The following is a 22,227-nucleotide window of genomic DNA, read 5'->3' on the forward strand; positions in this document are numbered from 1 at the left end:
ACTTACTTTCACCTTGCTTAATTATAACAGGGCACACTGCAACTACATGGTCACAGTAATAGGCAACATAATGCACTTTACAGAGTGATTTTTAAAAATATCTGTTGTAACAGGCTTTGTACATCATACTGTATGATTCCATTTGCCATAGAGAATGTTAAGGTACATCATGACATGTTCAATGTTGCGGCGGGAATGCCACTTTCAGAGGTACGTGCTGTATTTACCTGCATACATTCTTGTATTGTTTTTATTAGATCTCACTTTAATGACTGTGGTAATTCAAGATGGATAACCTTAGCTAACTCTAGCTAACTTGGAGCAGACCTGGAGATCCTGTTGATGAGCATAACAGACTTAAAAATGACTGCACACTGATCTGTGCTCTTGATTCAGGAGCTAACGCTGTCAACAAATGAAACAAACACTGCAGATGAATCAATTTCTTTTCCATCTGTGCTCAAACTGAACACTAAAGTGGATGTTTGAACATGAATGGAGCATCTGCGACTGTATGTACCTGTATGGGATAGTATTTTTACTTATAGATGTATGTAGTGTATACAGTATATCTGTGACTGATAATGAGGGTGATGCTCCAAACATGGCACATTTACCCAAAATTCAACACGACATGACGTCAACTTCACATTCTCTATATCCAGTAGTCCAGGTTTAGTGAAATTATGGACAAACGAGCTAGCTAGTGTTAGCTGTGGTACTAACAGTATTTTTCTATTCCTGTCCAGACAATTAATGGCAGCACACAACTACATACAGTACACATATGCAGTGTCTACCTACAGCCCAAAATAAAAGCTAATGTTTTGGGAACATCACTGCCATCACATATCACATCACAGTTTGACATGATTTTGAAAATGTCTCTTTGTGTCCAAGTACCTGGTCTAGCAGCACTACTGATGACTTGATAATCTCCTTCCACTTCTGCAGCTCGGCGTCATGGTAACGCTGCTGCGCCTCCAGGAGCTGGGCCCACTCCATCTGTGTCTCAGGCAGTTTACTGGGAAACACACACACACACACACACACACACACACACATACAGAGACATTAGCAACATCAGGGTGCAGCTGCTGAAGCATGAATTCCATTCTGAGGGACTTGCAACAAACAGTCTGGTAGAGTAAACTGTTCCAGTTAACCCAGAGCTATTCAAGGGTGAGTTTAAAAGTTTAGATTTTCACATCAAGTGTGTAGCATAACAGTGCATGTGGGTAACTGTAGGTGTACATTTGTGTGTGACAGCCGTGTGGGCAAACAGCCAAATAAGTACAGCAGAACTCCATTCAGTATCATCTCCACAGTGATAGATAATGTTTGGTTCACTCAGAACCCTCAAAAGTCCATTAGCCATGTTGAAACTTTAGAACAGAGGATTTGTGTATAAATATATATAAATAATAGACAACAGAAATTGTGTAGAATGTCCATCTGTGCGCGTACCTTTCATGAAGCCGCAGACCTTGCCAGGTTGTTAAGGACTGTGTAGAGTACTCCAGCATCCACAGCTTGTAGAAGAGTATCATGTTGAGGAACACTAGCAGGACCAGGCTGAAGGAGGGTAAGAGAGAAAGGAACAAACAAAGTCAACAAAAGACTCATTCCCTTTGAAAATTACATTCAAATTGTAATGGGAATACTTTGTAAATATATGCATCTGGTTATGCTGGTCAATCAGATAATATATGTACCTTAGACAGATCCTATGGATGGCAATGAAAGGAGACGAGAGAGGGGTTACACTCAAAAGAACAACAATGAGATGCTGTATTTGTAAAGGTTATTTTCAAATAAACCAATACATCAGACAAAAACTCTATGGAGCCTAGAAGAAAAATGAATGAAATCATGACACAGAGAAATTTTAACTTGTAACACAACCATGTGTATGACTGTGTTATGTCACCCTGAGTTGAATTTGTATTGGCATCACATTGGCCAGATATTCAGGAATCCCTGTATACACTTGCGTTGGTGTGTTTTGTAATCAGTTGCATACACAAAGCTGATGATGAGCAGCAGTTTGGAGACGCTGTACAGAGCAAGGCCTCCGGGCAGATAATGGATTTCTGAACTCTGGAATCTGGTTTGTGTGGAGCCTGCCACTTGTTTGATCCTCTGAATCACTTCCTCATCTGTCGGCGTGGTAACAGGGCTGAGGGCCTCATCCAGATGCTGGCTGCGCATGTGGGGGAGTGGCCTCTTCTTCCGCCTCACAGTGGCATTTTTCACCACCTTTGTCTTTGGAGACAGCCGGTGGGATTCATTCAGTATCTCCTCCAGTTTGGATAATTCCAGCTCTGAGAGGGGAAGAGGAGCACTGTTAGAAATTCACATAACATGCCATCTTGATTATTTTAACCTTTTCTGTCTTTAATACTACTATAAATACTACTGAATCTTACTTAAACTTGATTGTCATTGTACATTTGTACAACGAAATTAAAAATGCAATCCTTCGATGATAAAAAATAATCATAAACAATAAAACCCAACAAATTTACACACTTGCATCCATACACATCTGACTATTGCACAGTTCCCGTAAAATCCCATCGATCATTCAAATTTTAAGATTTTAGCAGCATTTAAAGCAACAATAGCTCTCGGATAAAAACTGTTTCTTAATCTGTTTGTCCTTGCTATAATTGTTCTGTATCTTCTCCCCGAAGGCAGCAGTTCAAACAGACAGTGTTCAGGGTGTGATGGGTCCTGCAGAATGTTTTGTGCTTTTTTCAAGCAACGGGAACTGTACAGTTCTTCCAGAGATGGTAGGGGGCAACCGATAATCTTCTGGGCTCTGGTAATAACCCTCTGGAGCGCTCTCCTGTCTGCAGCTGTGCAACTGGCGAACCAGGCACAGACACAGTATATTAAAATGCTCTCTATTGAGCAGTGACAGAAGGACACCAGCAGTTTCTCATTCAGATTGTTTTTCTTCAAAAGACTGAGAAAATACAATCTCTGCTGGGCCTTCTTCACCAAAGCAGTGGTATTTGCGCCCCAAGTCAGGTGCTGCTCAAAGGTAACACCCAAGAACCTAAAAACGGCCACCCTCTCCACCTGATCTCCGTCGATGAACAGTGGCTTAATGTCCGTTTTATTCCTCCTAAAGTCCACTACCAGTTCCTTGGTCTTGGCGGTGTTGAGGATCAAGTTGTTTTCCCGACACCAGCCACAAAGCCGCTCTACCTCATCCCTGTAGGCGGACTCATCGTTCCTTGAGATAAGCCCCACCACAGTAGTGTCATCAGCGAACTTAATGATGGTATTGCTGGGGTGGGTAGGGGTACAGTCTTGTGTATAGAGGGTATAGAGCAGGGGACTCAGCACACAGCCCTGTGGGGAGCCGGTACTGAGGGTGAGGACAGTCGACATATAAGAACCTACTCTAACCCTCTGCGGGCGGGCAGTCAAAAAATCCAAAATCCAAAGGCATATGGAGCTGGAAAGTCCAAGAGCCTGTAGTTTGGACACTAGTCTGTGAGGGAGGATGGTGTTAAAAGCGGAACTAAAACCCACAAACAGCAGCCTCACATAGCTCCCCGGCTGCTCCAAATGAGACAGAGCAGTATGGAGAGTGGTGTTAATAGCGTCCTCTGTAGATCTATTTGCCCGGTATGCAAACTGGTGGCTATCCAGTGTAGATGGAAGACATGAGGTGATATGACTGCGTACCAGTTTCTCAAAACACTTCATGATAACCGGGGTGAGTGCGACTGGTCTATAATCCTTAGGGCTGGTGCTTGTAGATTTTTTGGGCAGAGGGACAATGGTTGAAGACTTGAGGCAAGGTGGGACAATAGACTGGTGTAAGGACTGATTGAAGATCTTGGTGAAGACCCCCGCCAATTGATCTGCGCAGTCCTTCAGCACCCGACCAGCGATGCCATCAGGTCCAGCAGCCTTCCTCGGATTCACAGACCTCAGCGTGCGCCTCACCTCATACTCCTCCACCCTATGGGAGGGGCCGCTGTGGGCTGATAGCTGTAATACAGCTGTCTCTGGTGGCTCCACCTCAAAACGGGTGAAGAAGAGGTTCAACTCCTCTGCCAGTGAAGGGTCCTTGTCGCAGCAAGATGTGATCTATGATTAGTTAAATGCTGAATCCCCTGCCACACCTGCCGCGTATTGTTTGTACTAATATTATCCTCAATCCTCTGTTTGTAATGCAGTTTGGCCCGCCGGATACCTCTCCTCAGATTAGCTCTGGCAAAGCTGTATGAATTCATATCGCCAGACCTAAAGGCTATATTCCTCTCCCGTAACAATCGTCGAACCTCTCTAGTCATCCAGGGTTTTTGGTTGGAACAAACCCGGATGCGCTTGTCCACAGTAACAGAATCTATGCAATATTTAATGTAGCACAGGACTGCCACCGTATGCTCCTCCAGGTCTGGATGGTCAAAAATGTCCCAATTGGTTCTCTGAAAACAGTCTTGCAGCTGATGGGAGGCACCCACGGGCCAAATTTTGACAGGCATTATTTTGGTAAGAGCCTGTTTCCTGAGGGGGGTATATGCTGGTGCTAGAAACAAGGACATATGATCTGACTGACCCAGATGTGGGAGCTGTATAGCTCTGTAGCCATGTTTTATATTAGAATAGACCTTGTCTAATGTCCTATCTCTTCTGGTGGTACATTTCACATGCTGATAAAGCTTAGGCAGCACAGTTTTTAACTCAGCATGATTAAAATCCCCGGCAATAATATGCACAGCCTTGGGATACTTATCTTGGCTGCTGCTAATCATGCTATGCAAAAGTCCCAGTGCCAAATTAGCACTAGCATCAGGTGGTATATACACAGCAGTTGCCATGACAGCAGTGAACTCTCTTGGAAGATAAATAGGTCTACATTTAACCGTCATATACTCCACATCCGGGGAGCAGTGACTGGCAACCATCTTCAAGTTGCTACACCAGTAATTATTCACATATATGCATAGTCCCCCTTTGCTCTTACCAGAGTCCCCATTCCTGTCATGACGATGTACAGTGTGGCCTACTAGCTCGATAGCCGCATCCGGTATAGATGAATCAAGCCAGGTCTCGGTGAAAAACATAACACAACAGTCCTTGATCAGCCTGTTCATTGCCACCTGAAGCTCTAGTTCTGTGTAATTCAAATGTAAAGTTTCTGCAAATAAAATAATGTAGTCCTTCTTGAATATTTCATTATGTTAACCAGTTGAACAACACTGTAGGAAGAAAGCATTCATTCATCCTGAGATTCTCTACTGGTAAATCTTATTCACTCACATTTAACAATAACTCCAACAGCCTCATTTAAAGGGTTAGTGATTAAACAGCTGATGAGAATGTCATAGCTTACCAAGAAGGCGGAAGTTCTCTTCCAGCCCACTCCAGAAGTTTTTCTCTATGAAGCCTTTCACCAGCCCCCACGGCTGCTTCCTGTAGCGTAGCTCTGTGGATACCCTGAGACACAGACAGAAATACATCTAGACTTATCAGTACAGTACAGTCTTTTACAATAAGGCATAACAACTGGAATGGCAAAGCATTAAACTGAGGACACATTCAAAAGCAAACAACAAAAACAATCCAAAATAAAAGATGTGATAAAAAGAATTCTATTTAATTTGAAATGACATTTTGCACTGTGAGATCCTGACCATGTCTTACTCACCGTAACCGACACTGGTTTTTGGCCACCCTGGTGAGCATGTAGCGGTTGAGAGTGTAGAAGTAATCATGATAGGGCACGTCATGTGTGATGACTTCCGCGTCGATTATGTAACACTCACTCTCCTGACTGGCTTTGTACAGAGTCTGAAAAAGGAAGGAAAGTGTCTTTAAGTCACACAAGCTTTTAAAGAACAAGACCGGTCATTTTCTATATTAATAGTATTTTCAGCAATCTCCATACAAAAATGAAAACCGTCAACAACTTGCTTCTCCTCACGGTTAATGTCCGTCAGTGTGTCAGTCCTGGATCAGCTTATTCATCTGTGCCATAGATCTCCATTGTTGTTGAAACAATTAAAAACACATCAGTGAAACACATCACTGCGCTGGGTGACATATTTCTTCATTAGCAAACCCTGGACTTGAGCACGAGGAGCTAGTGGAATGTAAACAAAGCTGAGAGCTTGCACAGTCTTACACATGTGCAGTTGACTCTGACTCATACTAACCGCAGGAAATTTTGGCTGCATGGAGGCTTTGAGGTAACATAGTTGCTTTGTTACAAAAAAATGTGCCACCCACTACAGCAATGTGTTTCCCTGATGTGCTCTTAATCACTTTTGAACAACAACAAAGATCTATCGCACAGATGAACAAGCTATTCCAGGACAGACAGCTGACAGACATTAACCATGAATAGAGGCAATTCATTGTTGGTTTTATTCTTTGTATGGAGATAGCTGAAAACACCATCAATATAAAAAATGACTGGCCTTATCCTTTAAGCAGTGTGAAAAATAAGATGTTTCACATATAGATTTGACTGTACCTGTGTCTCGGTGACTGTGGCAGTTTTGGGGGCCAGGGGGTTGGACAGAGAGATCGTATACATGATTTCTCTGGTCTGGTTCCCAGCCTCCTCCTTCTTCCATGGGCGGTAGACCACATCTAAACCACAAAATGATGAGAGAGTCATAAATGAATGAATCGACACTGCGCATTTTTGGTTTACACTATGTCCAGGAAGGTCAGGTGTAGGGGCGTTAGAAACAGAGACCTGTGAATCGCCTCTGTTCCATGAAGTCACTCATGAACTGCGACTCTGTAAAAAGGATGTCATAGAGTTTGTCTACACTGAACTTGTAGACCTCGTTGATGTGCTGCCTGCCATTCAGATCCTCATGGAAGGCCTGTACTTCACCTACACATCAGAGAGGGACAAAGACAACAGATAAAAATCAGAGATGCCTCCTCTTGTTTGTTTTTGACCCTTGACACTGGCATTATCTACATGATCCTGTTATCAATAAAAGAGCAGACCTTTCATTAGATTATGTATTTTATGAGAAAGGTTCTGTGCAGTTACCTTCGTCATGGGTTTCTGAGGAGTCACTGAGCTCAGTGGGGATGTCCTCATTGTCATTCAAGTCAAGTGAGGGTGAGGGCACAGGACCACCAGGCCCGCTGGTATCACTGTTCTTCTCTTCCACCACCAGTGGCACAGCAAGCAGCTGGCTGTCTGGTAGACAGTCTGCAAACTCCTCTGCAGGGAGGTCAAACTGGGGAAAAGAAGAAACAAGGCAACAATCATCTCAATAATGTTTCACTGTTAAATATTGTCAAGCGAATGCCCTGGGAGTTTTTCTGACCCACAGACATGCTGTACTTTATTTGGTCTTTGGTTCCAGCAGTGTAAATGTGTATATGCTAATTAACAGTATTTACCATTTACAACTTACTGTAATAGGTGTGTCATGGTTGCCTGAGGTGGGGATGGTGTTGTTGGGTATGACTTTCTTATGTAACAGAGGAGGGCTCCCTTCAGACTTGGCCTCGGCAGTGCTCTTAGACAAGTTGTCATTGTTGATCTCATTCTCTTCATTGGGAATCTCTTCACTGAACCTAAAGGCACCAGAGAACAGCGAGAAGACCTCTACTCACCCATTTGTCACTCTGCAGGAGGGTCTTGTAAAACATGTATCAAGTACTGTTTGCATACTTCTTATAGTGTGATTTGGCTTTCTTAGACTTGGTGGGCAGTGTTTTACATGGTAAAGCACATCTGATATCAGGGTGTTTGCACACTCACAGCAAAAAATGGCTTAGTATACTTGCGTGCTTACGAATTTGAGTGCAGATAGAAGAACATCAAACCCATTGTAAAGGGGGTGTATGATGATATCTCATTGACAAAGTAATAATTAGCACTGTTATGTAGCATCTTGTTTGCCCTTCATCCAGCCTTTGAAGTAAATCTTTTCTCTCAGCTTGTATGACCTGTACGAACTGCTGGATCTAGACAAAAGATTATGCTAATGTTTCTGACCACATATAAATAAAAGGTACATTAACTAAAATCTTACACATTGTCTGATAAATCAAGTGAAAATGAGACAGGCTGTGGGGTCTCTCTGCTATACTATTCCCCGCCATGACACTCTCCTTCTGTTGTTATTCCCGCTTCCTTATCCTGTGTTTGGTCTATAAATTAGCACCGCCTGCCACCTAGCAAAGATTATAAGACAGGTTTGTCGAATCATGAATAGTCATTGCAAACACTCAGCCATGAAGGACCTCTTGGCAGCTAAAAGTCCAAAACAGTGAATGCCAGTTCAAGGAGGTCATGTTTTTTTTTTTTTTTTGCACAGAGAGAGTTGGACAAAGAAAGAGCAAAAATCAGGGTTAACATCAGCTCGACCTTTTGAGATGGAGAGGGTTAAAAGCAGCCAAAGGACTCAAATTTAATTCAGATTAATTCTCTGGATGTGCTCATATCTAAAACTACTGTGTTTGTTTTGATAACATTAGCAACCTAGTGTGGCCTTGATTTTACCTTTGTATTGAATCAATATAACTTTAATTTCAGAATAATCCAAGCTTAGTGTAACATTAGTGCTCTGTGTCACATTAGCAGTAACCAGAGCATTCTAATAGACTGCCAAATTTACTCATTCGTCCACTAATGCTAGCTTTGAACTAGAGACTAACTTTTGTACAGTTTGTCGCAACCAGGCATCTGTAGTTTAATTCGTCACTAGAAAAGCGGCTATGATGGGAGGGGCAACATTTATTACTGTGTAACCACAGTAATAGAAGCTGCATCATAACCACACTCACCCCATGGTGTTGAAGTCATCATCAGGGGGTACATAGTCCTCATCGTCACTGGTTAGGCCGAGCTCGTTGCCATAGCACTGATGAACAAAGTGCCACAGTTCTTTGGGGCACAGGGGCTGCAAAAAAGCATCAACCAATCAAAGTAAGAAATGAGAAGACTCAAAAATACTACAGAGTAAACTTGGTGCGAATGGTTTGGAGAGCGGTTTGAGGTATTCCTTTACAACCTATGTGATGCAAATGTACAAGAACTCTGTGCTTCAGATAAATGTCAGCAAAAGCAAAATGCCCACCTTGTCCAGCAGCGCATTCTGCCACAATCTGAACATCATCATGTATGTCCTGTCTCTTGCTCCAAATGAAGTGAAAAAGTGCTGTGAAGAATCAAAGGCAATCATGTGCGAGCTCAAGTAAACAAAACCAAAAATAACACTAACTGTGAAAATTAAAGGCACATTTTGAGGAGCACGGTTTAAACCCTTCCTAGTCTGGGATTATTTGAATTTGTAGTGACATATTTTGGCAGTGATAGTGGATTTTAACAGCTTGCCAAACATTCTCCACATGTCCCTCCTGTTGACAATAAAGATCAAATCACCACTCTTCCTTCCCAGTCAGACATTACTCCTCAAGGCCTCCCTGGTGTCCCTGTTTATATAATTACATTTAAAACATTCACAGTTCAGTCTTAGGTATACCCACATTAGTTACTAACCCATCTATGTTTCTACCAATGAAAATGCCTTGACTGTTTCTGTATCTTTTACCTTTTCAGTGTCTGTGCAGACCTGGATGGCATTGGGAATGAGGCGGGCGGTTTTTTCTTTCTTCATTGAGCAGATGTCTTTTATTAGCCGCACTGTCAGCTAAATGCAAACACACAAATGCACAGATACGCATACGCATGTTGTAGCTCCAAGTATGACCCAGTATTGATAATATATAAAAAAAAAAAAAAAAAAAAAAAAAAAAAAAAAAAAAAGGGAATGCAGAGAAGCATGAACAAACACACCAGTGTTTCCCAGCGGAAGATGTTGCTATAGAAACAGATCCAGTTCTCAGAGAGGTAGAGTCGTCCTTGAAGGAGGATGTCCCGTTGAAGCGCGCAGGAGTAGTCTGACAGACAGAGAAGACACAAAGTCAGAGGAAAAACACCACACACATTAAGTATGATGCAATATTGCAAATTACACGCCATGATAAATGATTTAATAGCGTAGTAGTCTAACAACATGCTAATATCGAATCAAAATCATTTAAATTAATATTGTATACGACAGTGCTCATTCACTGTCACAAAGAAACCTTGCTGCAGGATGTGTTTATTGTACATGAACTCATCCCTACCAAACCAAAACAAAAATGATGTCGCACTGTGAGGTCAACTTTACCCTCGAGTTTCAGCTTTAGAGCATTTTAGGCAATGACTGTACTCACTGAAGAGTTGGGAAAATCACACAACAACAAACTAAACTTCATTCATCAGGGTAAAAGTTCCTTGTGTGTGAAAGCTGTGGAGTATTTTCTTACATTGTCAGCAAATAAAATATAAGCATATTTAAATTTCATGTCACAGTGTTAGACACTCGAAATGTTCAATATTTGTGTCTCCTCTCGGTTTTGTAAGGGTTAATCATTTTCTAATTTCTAACAACTTAGCGACGCTCTGCCAGTCCTCAGATGGCCCCAGTGTTTCTGTGGGTTCCACTCACCCACAATGAGTCTCTCTGTGTCAGGGAGCTGCTTGAAGAGTTTCCTGAAGTCCTCATTGCGCTGCTTGTATGTCGGGCTCAGCACCTGCAGTTACAGAAACAGTCAGAAACAACACTACACACACACACACACACACACGCGCTTCCAAAACTCACTCACTCTTCATGCTCTCTGACTCACTCACTCACAAGTGTTATTTCAAGGAGCATGTAAGATAACCTTGTTAAAACCACCCACAGGTTTGATCAGGATGTCTGGTTTGCTCTACTCATACCCTTTCATTCTGTGGGAGGTTTGGACAAGTACTGTAAATGGACAAGCAGAGGTATGCAGTCTAAATTATCTGTAGTCATTAATGACACGTAACTGCAGACTGATTTAAAGTGCAATCCCAAAAAGCTGCAGATCATGCTGCCATGACTGTGAGCATTTAATATACGAGTCACATTACAGAGCAGCACGTTTCTGACTTTGGGGCTTTCTGTTTAGTGACAAGGGGACTGACAGCTGATGAACTCTCGAGAGTAAACACAACTGTACACAGTGGTTTAATTAATCTGATCTAACAAAAACTTGTCAGCACTAGGAGGAACATCCTGTTTAATATGGCTACACTTTCCTTTGCTTGGCTTCAGCCGTCTTGTTTATTTGCACAGTGAACATGTGATGTTTAAAATCTCCAAATATGAGCTGTCTGTGCCAGATGCTTTCCTTCAACAGGAAAACCCCAGGAAGCAATAGCTGGCAATACAGTAACAAGAGATATGTTACAATGGAACAATATATTCTTTTGTATGAGGGACAGTGGTAAAAGGACAGCTTGTTCACATTAAAAGTCACAAGTGTAGACACTGTTACTGCATCTCCTTGCCTTTGAGAAGAGTGCAGTGATGAGAAAAGCTGCTCTGAAATCATGTGTGACATCTCTGAAAGTCCATCCTAAATGCCCTGGAAAAGAGTTTAACTGCCATAACTGCACACAGCATCATGATGCTTCTTTTCATGTGTCCCAACACAAACAAATTCACATACACTGTTAATACTTCAAGTCGCTCACACAATAACCTGATGCTCCAAAAAACAGGTCTCTGCGAGTTCCGGGAGAATTCAGATAGCTATGACTCATAACCAAAATCAACTGTTTTCTTTAGTAGCAGTGAATTACCACAGAATTATGCTTACAGCAGGATACGGTAAAAACAAAGCTTCCTACAAAGGCTTTGTGTTGCCCCCCTGCTTTGTCCTATTAGAACTAATGAAATCTATCCAATTCCAAGTTTCCACATTTTTTTGTTCACCCTCCTCCGTTTGTCTCTTACTTATGAGCTTACAACTTACAGCGGGGATCTCTTCAGTGTCCCACTCAGAGTCTTGAGGGTTTGAGGCAGCCCAGCCCCACTCCCAACCCCACTGCCCTTTAGCTGGACCCTGCAGAAGCCACCCTGCCAATTCCTCATCTAGCTCCAGCATAGCCTCCCAGTCTGACATCGTACAGTCCTCCATATTCATGGCGCCAGATCCTTTTTTTTTGGCGCCTGGATGGAAGCAGTTTCCACAACCGGCCCCAGTGGACTCCACGTTGGAGCACTTGTCGGTCAGTGTAGGAAAATAAAAATAGACAGAGCTGGTGGGTCCAGTGGTTTGGAAGCTGCAGTATCCACCCCCTGTATTGGGTGCCGCTCCCTTTCAGTGTTGAGCGGTGGGCACGGCACACTCCGGCCACATGATCCTTGTCTCGCTCTGTCATTCTCTGCCTCTCCCTCTCTTCCTTTCTCACACACAGGGAGAGGAGTTACGGCCGTTGCCCTACAGTAACCCCGGCCAACAAGTCCTATATTATCATGCCAGTAGCTTTTCCTTTTTTCCCCTGTTTGCTCCTCCCAGCAGTGTGTGAGCTGAGCGTGTGTGTGTGTGTATCCAGGTCTGAGTGCTTTGTAATTACCCTGTTTATGACCAGGAAAGAATGAAGCAAGTTTACTTTGTGGAGAGGAGGCCTAATTCAAACAAAGCTGTAGCTAAGAAGCAGGAACCTTAGATGAAGAAAGAAAACAGGGCTGAATAAAAGAGAAATGAATGTCTTCAATCTGTTGAAGTATGTGTCGAGCTTGTCTTTTTATCTGACCAAGTGACTGAGTTACAGAGAACAGATGTGAGCATAACCTCCAGTTACCTCCGCCTGCAAAACAACACCATCAATCTTGACAGGGTCTGCGCTGAGTCGCAGGCCAGAGCATAAATTGTGGGGTGAAGTGGCTGGACAAACATTCTGTAAACATCTCTTTGCTTATCTTTTTCAACCAGTCAAAAGCATCCAGCAGCAATGATTCAATGGTACTGACAATATGAAAGCACGCCCTCCTTTCTCTCTGCCCTGCTAGTGGGGTGATTAACCTGCCACTGATACTTGACTACGTTCTGTTATTGTTAGCGAGCAAGAAATAATATAGAGATCCCAGATGCAAGTTGCACCGATAACACAACTGGTGTTTTTAAGAGTCAAGAAGGTGGGCTATGGAGGTCCTAGTAGCAATAAAAAAAAAGACAAACAAAAACACTTATGTTTCTATGGCTTGAACTTTATTGACGCCTGAAGCAAACGTGTAGCCCATATTTGTGCACTGGAATTCAGCCATGACTTCCAACTTTCCAATCTGTTCTTTCATCAAAGACTGTGTAGACAATCTGAAGCAGGGGGAAAAAAAGAAATGTGGAAAACAATCTTCAGCTGCAGCCTCTCAGAAAACAGTGCCGATCACTCACACGCAGTTCTAAGAAGGCATTCACCTACACTGAGAATGCTTTTACATCATGTGATTGAAATTCAGTGGAATGAGGGTTCGTCTGCTAAAAAAGGCCACCAGGACAAATCAGTTCTTAGAATTACTTGTGGCATCTTTTCAGAGTAATCCTTTAATTCTTGCTCATTTAATTCATTTTCTCCAAAAGATCAAGCAAAGGAAAAGGCTGCTGCAGTGTTCAGGTGATGTTTGAGACTCAGGGTGAGGTGGATACAGAGTTTATGGGTTTGGTTAATTGTTTACTCTCTTGACAAACAGTAGGGGATGGAGGAGACTGGTACTGGAAACCAGGGTAGGGTTTTAGTGTGTTAAGGGGGGGGTGAGGGTTGGATTCTCAGGCCAGGTATGTGTGCATGTGAATCTTTGTGAGACAATGTGAAAAGCCTGATGGATTTGTCTATGTGGGTCTAAACAAACTGAATGGATTGTGTCATATATAACCTGTTATAATCTAATCACAAAATCTACCTTTAAGTTGTAAATATATCATATACCTGATGGGACCTGTCTTTTGTTTTTGCTGAGGAAGTTCAAGCTCAAAGTCCCTCGTCTGGGATCTCTTCTTCTGTGGTACAGGGTACCTCCTCCACCTCTCCCATTTTGTACACGTGTCCTGCGGGAGAGGTGGGTGTCACACACCTGGTAGATCTCTTAGGTATTCCAACCAATTGCTTTTAGAGGTACCTAGATCCAGACTTAAACATTTTGGTGACTCAGCTTATGCATCCTAGTGTTTCTATTATTTTGTGTGTAGTTTTTGGTCTCCCACTTTTATTAACATGTTTATCTCTACCTGCTAATATGAACATTTTGTAAAATGAGCAGTTGTGAACTTAGGTTTAACAGTCGAGTGCTATTAGCTTAAGCTAACTCCCGTAGTAGTTGGAGCGGTTACCTCATTTACATGTAGGTCTATATTTATCATTTATGATCATCAGATTGTCAGTGTCAAAATAAACGGCAATTGAAGTCCAAAGAGATCCTGGTGTCACGTCATCATTCATACCAACGCAACGCAGAACCACACCGGTCACATTGAGTCCTAATTTCACTTATCCATGCACTATCTGTTGGCGTCTTCTGTCTTGTTAATTCCCTGCAGCTGGTTTCTACAACAAACTTGCGTACTGTAGATTCAAAGTGACTGAAAAGACATTTTCACAAGGCCGTTGAGGAAAGATGGCCAATATGCATATCTCTAACAGGCTCAGAACTCACATCAGGACGGATGGATTTTTAATCATTGTGTCTCAGTGCCATGGGAGGTCATCATTGCCATGTAGAGGTGCACACACACAGACTCATGGGTATACACACTCCTACATATAGGTGTGACCATGTACATGTAGAGTCAAAGCTAACTGAAGTCCAAGTATAATAGATACTTGGACTTTAGTCACTTAACCTCTGATCTTCTGTATTTATTGTATGAGTAAGGATGAGTGTATGAGATAACAGGAACACAGCTAGAACGCAGAGGACATTTCATGAACAATAAATTTAATTTAAAAGCTTCAAAAAGTGCTTCGGTTTGTGTCACTCTCCTATTAGTCCATTTGGTCTCATATTAAATATTTGAACGCTTATTTTTCATAAAAACAGAAATAAAGTCGGTCAGTGTGGTTTTGTAATTGCACCAGTTGCAAGTGCAGTTCACAGCACATGTCCTGAAAAGTCACTTGATTTCAGAAAGTTCTTAAAGCAAGTTGCATTAGAAACAGATTTTATTCCCCACCTGGGAAAAGGCTGGTGTTGTTTTTCTTATTGTTAACAAATCCCATGAACAGACCAAAACCAACAACGCATTCCAAGCCCATTCATTCCTACAGAGGACACACCTTTAGAAAAAGAGCACATCTTACAGTGAGAATATATAACATTTGCTGAATTCACAAGCAACAAACAACAAAGTCTTCTCTACTAATACAACTGTTACACTATATTTTAGTATTTCCCATTATCTCACACTTGTAGCCACAGTGGCTCTACAGCAAACATTACATACATAGTGTCACTTAACAGAAATGGCTAAGACATCTGCTACAGCAGCAGGGCACTGTTATATTTATCAGACATTACTCCAACTCAAGTAGTTACTGCGTTTGTTGGGTACTATTTTCAGCTGTGGGTTAGTTACACATGCTGTAGGAAGTATTTATCTACTAGGGTTTCTGGGACTGAGGCAAAAATAAACTACAAGGTGTATGTTTGTGGTATTTAAGGAACATGCCACCCAGTGCAACCGTGTGGCTCACTGGTGTGTTTCCATAATTTATGGGTAACAATGGAGCTCTGTGGCACAAAGGACTAAGACAGACCAAAGATAGGGGGCTTTGTCCATACAGGCAATACTTGTTAATGGGATTTGTTCATTGTTTGTTTTCGTCTTTCAGTGGGATTTGTTGAAAATTGGAATATCACCATCTTTATCTTTTAGGAAACTAAAGATTTTAGGTCTCACTTGTGGGAAATATAGATTTGCAGTGTATTTGATGATGAGCAGGTGGTCATGTTATCTTGTACATGTGAAGTATACTGTGCTGCTTATAATTTGTTAGACATCTGTTAGATATTAACAGGGTACAAATAAGCACAGCATCAACTTGAGATTGCTACTTGTTATGCTAATTTCCAAACAGCAGGTCAGAAGAGGAAATGTGAGCAGCATTAGCGAAACACTGAAGATGTCTGGACGTTTTGGACAAAGCCTGCTTTGAACACAACAGTTGTCCTTTAAAATCTGTAAGGACATCTCTGTATTGTCTTCTGATTGTCATACCTGCACCATAAAACTCAAGTGTCCCAGTGTCCCTTATTATTAGGATGTGAAAAGCGGAGTCATGGTGGAGAGAAGCATGCTGAGACCTCAAGTGCCATGCTCCAGTCTCATGTTGTTCAAAGGCATTCTGGGCTCATCCAGAGGCCCCTATGATGGCTTGTTGTTTAGAACTCAGTATGCTTGTTACCACCTGTTGCATACCAGAATTAGAAGTTTGTGTGGTGACAGACATGTGATCACATCTCAGGAACTGGCAAAATATAAATACATTAATACAAGTTCTGATGCAGTAAACATGTACATTAGCCAGGAATCATTATGTATTTACCCTTTAGGGTTTTAAGATGTGGTATATTTACTTCAACATGTCTAAATCCCTTCCCTCAAAACGTGGCTTTGGTATTGGGTGGTAACAACACTGAGGGAAGTCAATGGAATCATTAAAAGGCAGGCAGGAGGTGATTTTAGCATCCCACCAGGCTGAGAACCAAAAGACAGAGCAAGAGACAGAAAGATATCCAGGGTTGTACAAGAATACAAGTCATGCTTACTCTCAGGATGTGTTGTCTTTCATGCTGGGGAGAGAGTGGAACAGTGTACACACAAGGAATGAAAAAAGAAATAAAACAACACACAATGGGGAAGGATCAAACACTTCTACACAAGCTGGGACTTGACACTGAGTGGGGCTGAATCCAACACTCCCTGGGCTTAATCAACACAACAGACACCTTTATAGTGTAAAAGTTGGTCGAAAATAATTATTAAAGGGTTACTCAGCAAAATAACACGTGAAAGCATTATGGTGGAGTCATAAATAGTGTTAGCACACCATCTTGTGGTGCAATAAAAAACTACAACAATATTCAGTCTGGTTTTATTGAGTCAATACTTTTTTTTATTTTTTTTTTACATTTTTAAGGTTCATATCTTGTCTTTAATGTCCTGCTGTAGTCTTTCCAATCCAATGATTGCCTATATCAAAATGGTGCCCTGTTGCTCTTTTAAGCCCGTGCTAATCCATACCAGGATGACTAGTAACCCTAATGATTTGGTGAACCATTAAAAAGGGTCAAGGACAACAAACTTTCATTTCGTAAGCGGCACTCATCACCAAACCAACCACTGGATACTTGTAGGATCACTCACATGACTTGAACACAAACAAGCACACACATACACCCATAAGAGACAAAGTACAAAATCACACAAGTCAGTAATGCAAATAAAAAGCATGACTTACGTTGTACCAGCTTTGGCTCTTCTGTGAAGACAGAAAGAGAGAGAGAGAGAGAGAGAGAGAGAGAGAAAGAGAGAGCGAGAGAGAGAAAGAGAGATTTTACAGTTGTGGTGGAAGTACTCAGACTGTTTACATAAGCAACGGTAGCAATACCACAGTGTAAAAATACTCTATTACAAGTAAAAGTCCTGTATTCAAAATGTTACTTAAGTAAAAGCACAAATGTATTAGCATAAATATATATTTAAAGTACCAAAAACAAAAGTACTCATTATGTAGAAGGTTACATTTCACCTTAATGTACATCATATTATTGGGTTATTAATTATTGATGTATTATTGTTTACATCACACAATGTCGCAGCTGGCAAAGCACTAAATGTTAACTAACATATATGCTAGTAATTTGAAGTACTTTACATACAGCTGGGCAGCTTGTGAATTTCACATCAAGGATCAATAAAGTCTTATGATTATACTGCATTTTATTTTATTAATCATGTTCAGAAAAGTAACTAGTAACTAAATGTATCAAATACATTTAATAAGTTTTACATACAATATTTTTCTCTGAAGTGTAGCGAAGTCAAAGTATGAAGTACTTAAGTACAGCACTTGAGTAAATGTACCGAGGTACTTTAAAGCTATCAGCACGCTTTAAATACCAGAGCCTGTCTGCTTGTTTCAGTGAACTCAAAGTAATCAAATATACTGTTCAAAACAATCTCCTTCCTGTGTCAGCGGCGCAGAAAGTAAATTTGCTCCAAACCTGCCATATACTGCATTAGCACATTAGAAACACTGCTAAATTATGTTAGTGTTTTTATTTAACACACCTCTATTACAAATGTCCACTTCTCCATCTTATAAAAACATTCAGTCATCACTGATTTATCTGAAAGTTTCTCCATCAAACACCTTCTTAGCAGTTTAGTGAGAGATGTGAAAATATGATTTAATACTCCATACCACATTATATTAAATATAACGGGTGCTCGGTGATAATCATAAATTATGTGTGCTGACTAGTGTTTTGTGTGCTCTTCCTAAACAACCAGCTGTTTCAGTTGCAGTTTTCTAACAGCAGAGGGCAACAAAGATATACTGTATTTGAATCCTGACTTACAACTTTTTCTCAACCACATAAACACACGTTCTGCTCCGTTTAGCAGAACAATTCGTTGTGGGGAACATGCAGGTGTTAATTCACAGTGTGAAAGAAAGAGCAGGGTATTCAGGGTGGGAAGAGGGCCAAAAAAGGGATATCCACATTTAAGTTAAAGCAAAAACACTCACAAACTGTCTCATAGTTGCATCACAGGTTATTGTTAATTGTAAATTTGTCCTTTCAAAAGCCTGAAATGCTTTTAGTTTTTCTTTTGTGCCTGGGGTTGTCTGAGTCTATAGGCTTCTTCGGTTATTTGCTGTGCGAGGTGTTAGTGAACAGTGAACTGCAGTAGTAGGCCTGACGCCTGGCTGTAATGTGGGCTAATCTAATTTGAAGGGGACGGAGACACAAGAGAGGAATTACTTTGAGGCCACTGCCTGGAATGTTTGACACTGTGTGACTACACACTAGTCAGTCTGTAAGATTTGTGATGCCATTGTTTACACACAGATCATTTACTGTGACAGTATATATGAGAAATAGACCACTGAACAGTTAAACAGTTGGTTTAATTGACATTTATTTAGTTAAAAATCCACACATATGGGGCTATGAATTACAAAAAAACATTTATTTTTCTTTTGCCAGATAAAGAGCTTCAGAACAATTAATAAAGATCAAATTTAGAGTAACATCTTTCTTTTAGACATTTGTGGCTAAATTCAAATCAGCCAAAATTAATCACGGTAGAACCAAAAAAGAAAAAAAAAAAATACAGTTTACAAGTCACTAAATCAAGGGATGGAAAGATGTATCCTACAGTCACACAGCTACAGAGGAATTGAAGGGCTGGGGGATTTAACTGGGGCCAGCGGGAACTGTCAGTGGGTCAAATGATGCAAGAAAAAATGCTTACTTTTATCAGGTTTAGTCTGTCATACTGAAAGAAAATTAAAGAGAACATGTTAACCAAAGCACTTAGCAACATGAACTATGAAAGACATAGAAAATGAAAACAAATAAATCGAGGGTAAGAGGGACAATATTTTCTGTGACCCGACATCCAAAATGTTAGCATGCTACAAAAACCTCCATCCACTTTGTATGTTACATGATAACCCTGATTGATTTTTGTTGTTTCATCACTGCTTTAGCTCATACTGCAAAGAGGCACGGCACCCTCTTTGTTGCTGAAGGTACCGATTTGGATTATATTAGCACTGGGGGGATCAGGCTCACGCTCCTGGGATGACCTCACGCCATGTTTGGGGTCATGGGGCTATTGCTGACCACAGGTTCACGTGGGAGGATTGTAATGGAGTTGGGGCAGAGGGATGGGTGGGTGCTTTGACTGAGGAGTGATGTAATCAACTGGGATACAGTGAGTGTATGTATGTGTGTGCAACAGCATAGTCGCAAATACAGAATCATGAAGCTGCTCTTCACATCAGTCTCTCATGATTTCTATGTCTATCCTATTTCTGCTGTCTATAAAATTTGACACAAATAAGATCCTATTTACTGACTCCCTATAAGAAATAAGTTTATTGTACCAAAAACACATGGAAGAAAGTCCGACAAGAAGCAAATTAGATGGCTGAAGCAACAGTATGGGCGATGCACTGAAACATGACACCAATCTGCAGTTTCTGCAGGACAGGGGGGATTTTGGGCTCGTGGCACAAGACAAAAAGCAGGAGGGATTCTCTCATGTGGCAACAGACAGGCTACTGAAATAATGATGTTGTCTTAGAGCTCTGAACTTGGATGCTGGCAAGATTTTTAAGAGTTTATCCCTCTGCAGCTGAGCAGTAACATAGCACAACAGATATGAGGATTTCCTTACCAGAGTGTAACCACAGTATAAGTTTGTTAAGTGAAGGATGGGACGCAGGCCGAAGAGGAGAAAGAGAATTGTTTTCAGTATTTATTTCATTATGAGTCTGCACCAGAAATGTTTGTTTGAAAATATTGCTCCATTATATGTGTGTCTATTTGCTTTTTATACAGTTTCCTTTATTTCTCTACATTTAAACAGCAAAAAGAGCCTGTTGTGATGTGACATAAATGTGCATCTGCTGCGACTGTGGGTGCAGACAAGGTTGGGTTCAGAGTGAAGCATTTCAGGGTTTGGACAGAGCGACTCACAAGACAAGGTGCACTGGGGGAAGGTGGGTACAGAAACACTGGAAAAACAGAAAAAAAAGAGTAATGCTTACTTTGGAAATTCGCTTGCAAGACTAGCATGCAATCAGGAGAAAATGAAAATAAAAAGAAATCAGCTGCTGGAAGAAACGGCTGAAAGTACCAACAGAAGAGCTGAACAGTCACTATCAGATGACTATCAGATGGCACACATTATCACACGGCAAGTGGCAGCAGCGGCAAAGAGAGAAGACATGCACACTGTGTAGTGGAAACCAAATAAACAACCAATAAACACAGAGGAAAAAAATATGCGCTTTAGAACATCAGAGACAGATGAAGACAGAATGAGAAGGTAAAAGAAGGAGGGAGCGATACGGCTGATTTCTAACATTTTCTTATTCCTCACATAAGTTCAGAGTTTACAAAACACAAGAGCCACGTGCGCCTTCTGCGAAATAACCAGAATGTGTGAAAGAGTCAATTCATTATTCTTATACTCCAGTGGTGAAGCGACATGCAGATGGAAGTACAACACCTAAAAACAACTTTTTCTGGACCCTTCCATAAGACGTGGGGACGTCCACACATGCAGCGCAGCCCTATATGTCGTCTTCATACATATGTCTATCAAGAGTTACAACCAAAATCTTTGTGTGCTGTCCCTCACACTTTTATTATATAAAACAAGACGCAGTCAGTCAGTGTTGCTCAGGAACAAGAAATCACCCCCAATACAGCAAACCTCTCAATAACAATGAGTTGTACTGGGAGACGCCCCCTTCATCTGACTACCTCAGACTCATATTAGCTTCAGTTAAACTTTGGGAACAGGGGATGTTCATGAATGTTCACATGGTCACCTGAGCTTTGTTTTATAATCACAGACCTAAACACATGTGAGTGACTTTATGCTTTATTCCTCAAAACCTACACCACTTTTGTAAAATTAATTTTTGAAAGAAAGAAAGAAAGAAATGTATTTAATTTCCAAAAACAGTAGAGATAGGATCAAGAGAAAAGAAAATTATAGTGACAGAGTAGATAAATACGGCACATCACTAGTTCAGGCTACGATGCTTTCAGTTCGTGTGGGCAGTCAAAGCCCAGAAACTAACTTTTCAGCAAACTGCACATCTTCATTGGTGTGACTGTGATGCCACTGTTCTTTGAAGAATGATCTGATGTTGTTTAGCTGCCAAACCTTATTAATCATGACTATGAGGTCTCCACAGACGCTGTTTCATGGCCCTGCCTGCTTTGAGCTCAGAGCGCTTTCATCCATGTGCAACATCATTAGTTTTGACCTCTAATTTTACAAATCTGTGAGTGAATAAGACCCTGTCAGTGTGACTCATTGCCTATTTTTCATCTCATTGTTCATCTCATCTTAAGTAAGCTGCAGTAAGTTAAGCTAAGCTACAACAAGCTTATTCGAATACTCAGCTTTGTAAAAGCTTTTACTACTTTAGTACAGATCTGATGATGGAACTGAGTATTAACACTCTGCTGTCCTTTCTATCATTCGACTGTTATTTTAAAAAGACAAAGAAAGGGTTCAGAATCTGGAGTAAACAGGATGTAAAAATAAAAGCCTGGGACAGAGAAGAGGGCGCAGTCTCTCCATTTCAGTATGTACCAGTCAATAACCAAT

The 22,227-nt window shown here is 41.2% G+C and overlaps 1 protein-coding gene across 16 annotated transcripts in view; it reads right to left on the reverse strand.

Moving 5' to 3' along the window:
* Window positions 1-22,227, reverse strand: part of gramd1bb (GRAM domain containing 1Bb) — a 100,626-nt gene that overhangs the window by 1,233 nt on the left and 77,166 nt on the right. For 9 of the 16 annotated variants that reach the window (XM_020600415.1, XM_020600412.1, XM_020600414.1 and 6 more), the window contains 18 exons: window positions 17,324-17,344; window positions 16,632-16,655; window positions 10,503-10,587; window positions 9,803-9,906; window positions 9,558-9,656; window positions 9,084-9,164; window positions 8,791-8,906; window positions 7,413-7,575; window positions 7,040-7,232; window positions 6,731-6,874; window positions 6,503-6,621; window positions 5,675-5,817; window positions 5,360-5,463; window positions 4,991-5,164; window positions 2,024-2,324; window positions 1,716-1,727; window positions 1,468-1,575; window positions 904-1,024 (listed from right to left, as the gene is read on the reverse strand). In XM_020600415.1, the coding sequence (XP_020456071.1) occupies window positions 904-1,024; window positions 1,468-1,575; window positions 1,716-1,727; window positions 2,024-2,324; window positions 4,991-5,164; window positions 5,360-5,463; window positions 5,675-5,817; window positions 6,503-6,621; window positions 6,731-6,874; window positions 7,040-7,232; window positions 7,413-7,575; window positions 8,791-8,906; window positions 9,084-9,164; window positions 9,558-9,656; window positions 9,803-9,906; window positions 10,503-10,587; window positions 16,632-16,655; window positions 17,324-17,344 (2,112 nt within the window). Of the gene's footprint in view, window positions 1-903; window positions 1,025-1,467; window positions 1,576-1,715; window positions 1,728-2,023; window positions 2,325-4,990; window positions 5,165-5,359; window positions 5,464-5,674; window positions 5,818-6,502; window positions 6,622-6,730; window positions 6,875-7,039; window positions 7,233-7,412; window positions 7,576-8,790; window positions 8,907-9,083; window positions 9,165-9,557; window positions 9,657-9,802; window positions 9,907-10,502; window positions 10,588-11,841; window positions 16,189-16,631; window positions 16,656-17,323; window positions 17,345-22,227 lie in introns of those variants that run through there. The other 7 variants (XM_020600418.1, XM_020600417.1, XM_020600419.1 and 4 more) reach the window with 7 other exon arrangements.

The sequence above is a fragment of the Monopterus albus genome, unplaced genomic scaffold, assembly GCF_001952655.1.
Source record: "Monopterus albus unplaced genomic scaffold, M_albus_1.0 scaffold46.1, whole genome shotgun sequence".
Lineage (NCBI taxonomy): Eukaryota > Metazoa > Chordata > Actinopteri > Synbranchiformes > Synbranchidae > Monopterus > Monopterus albus.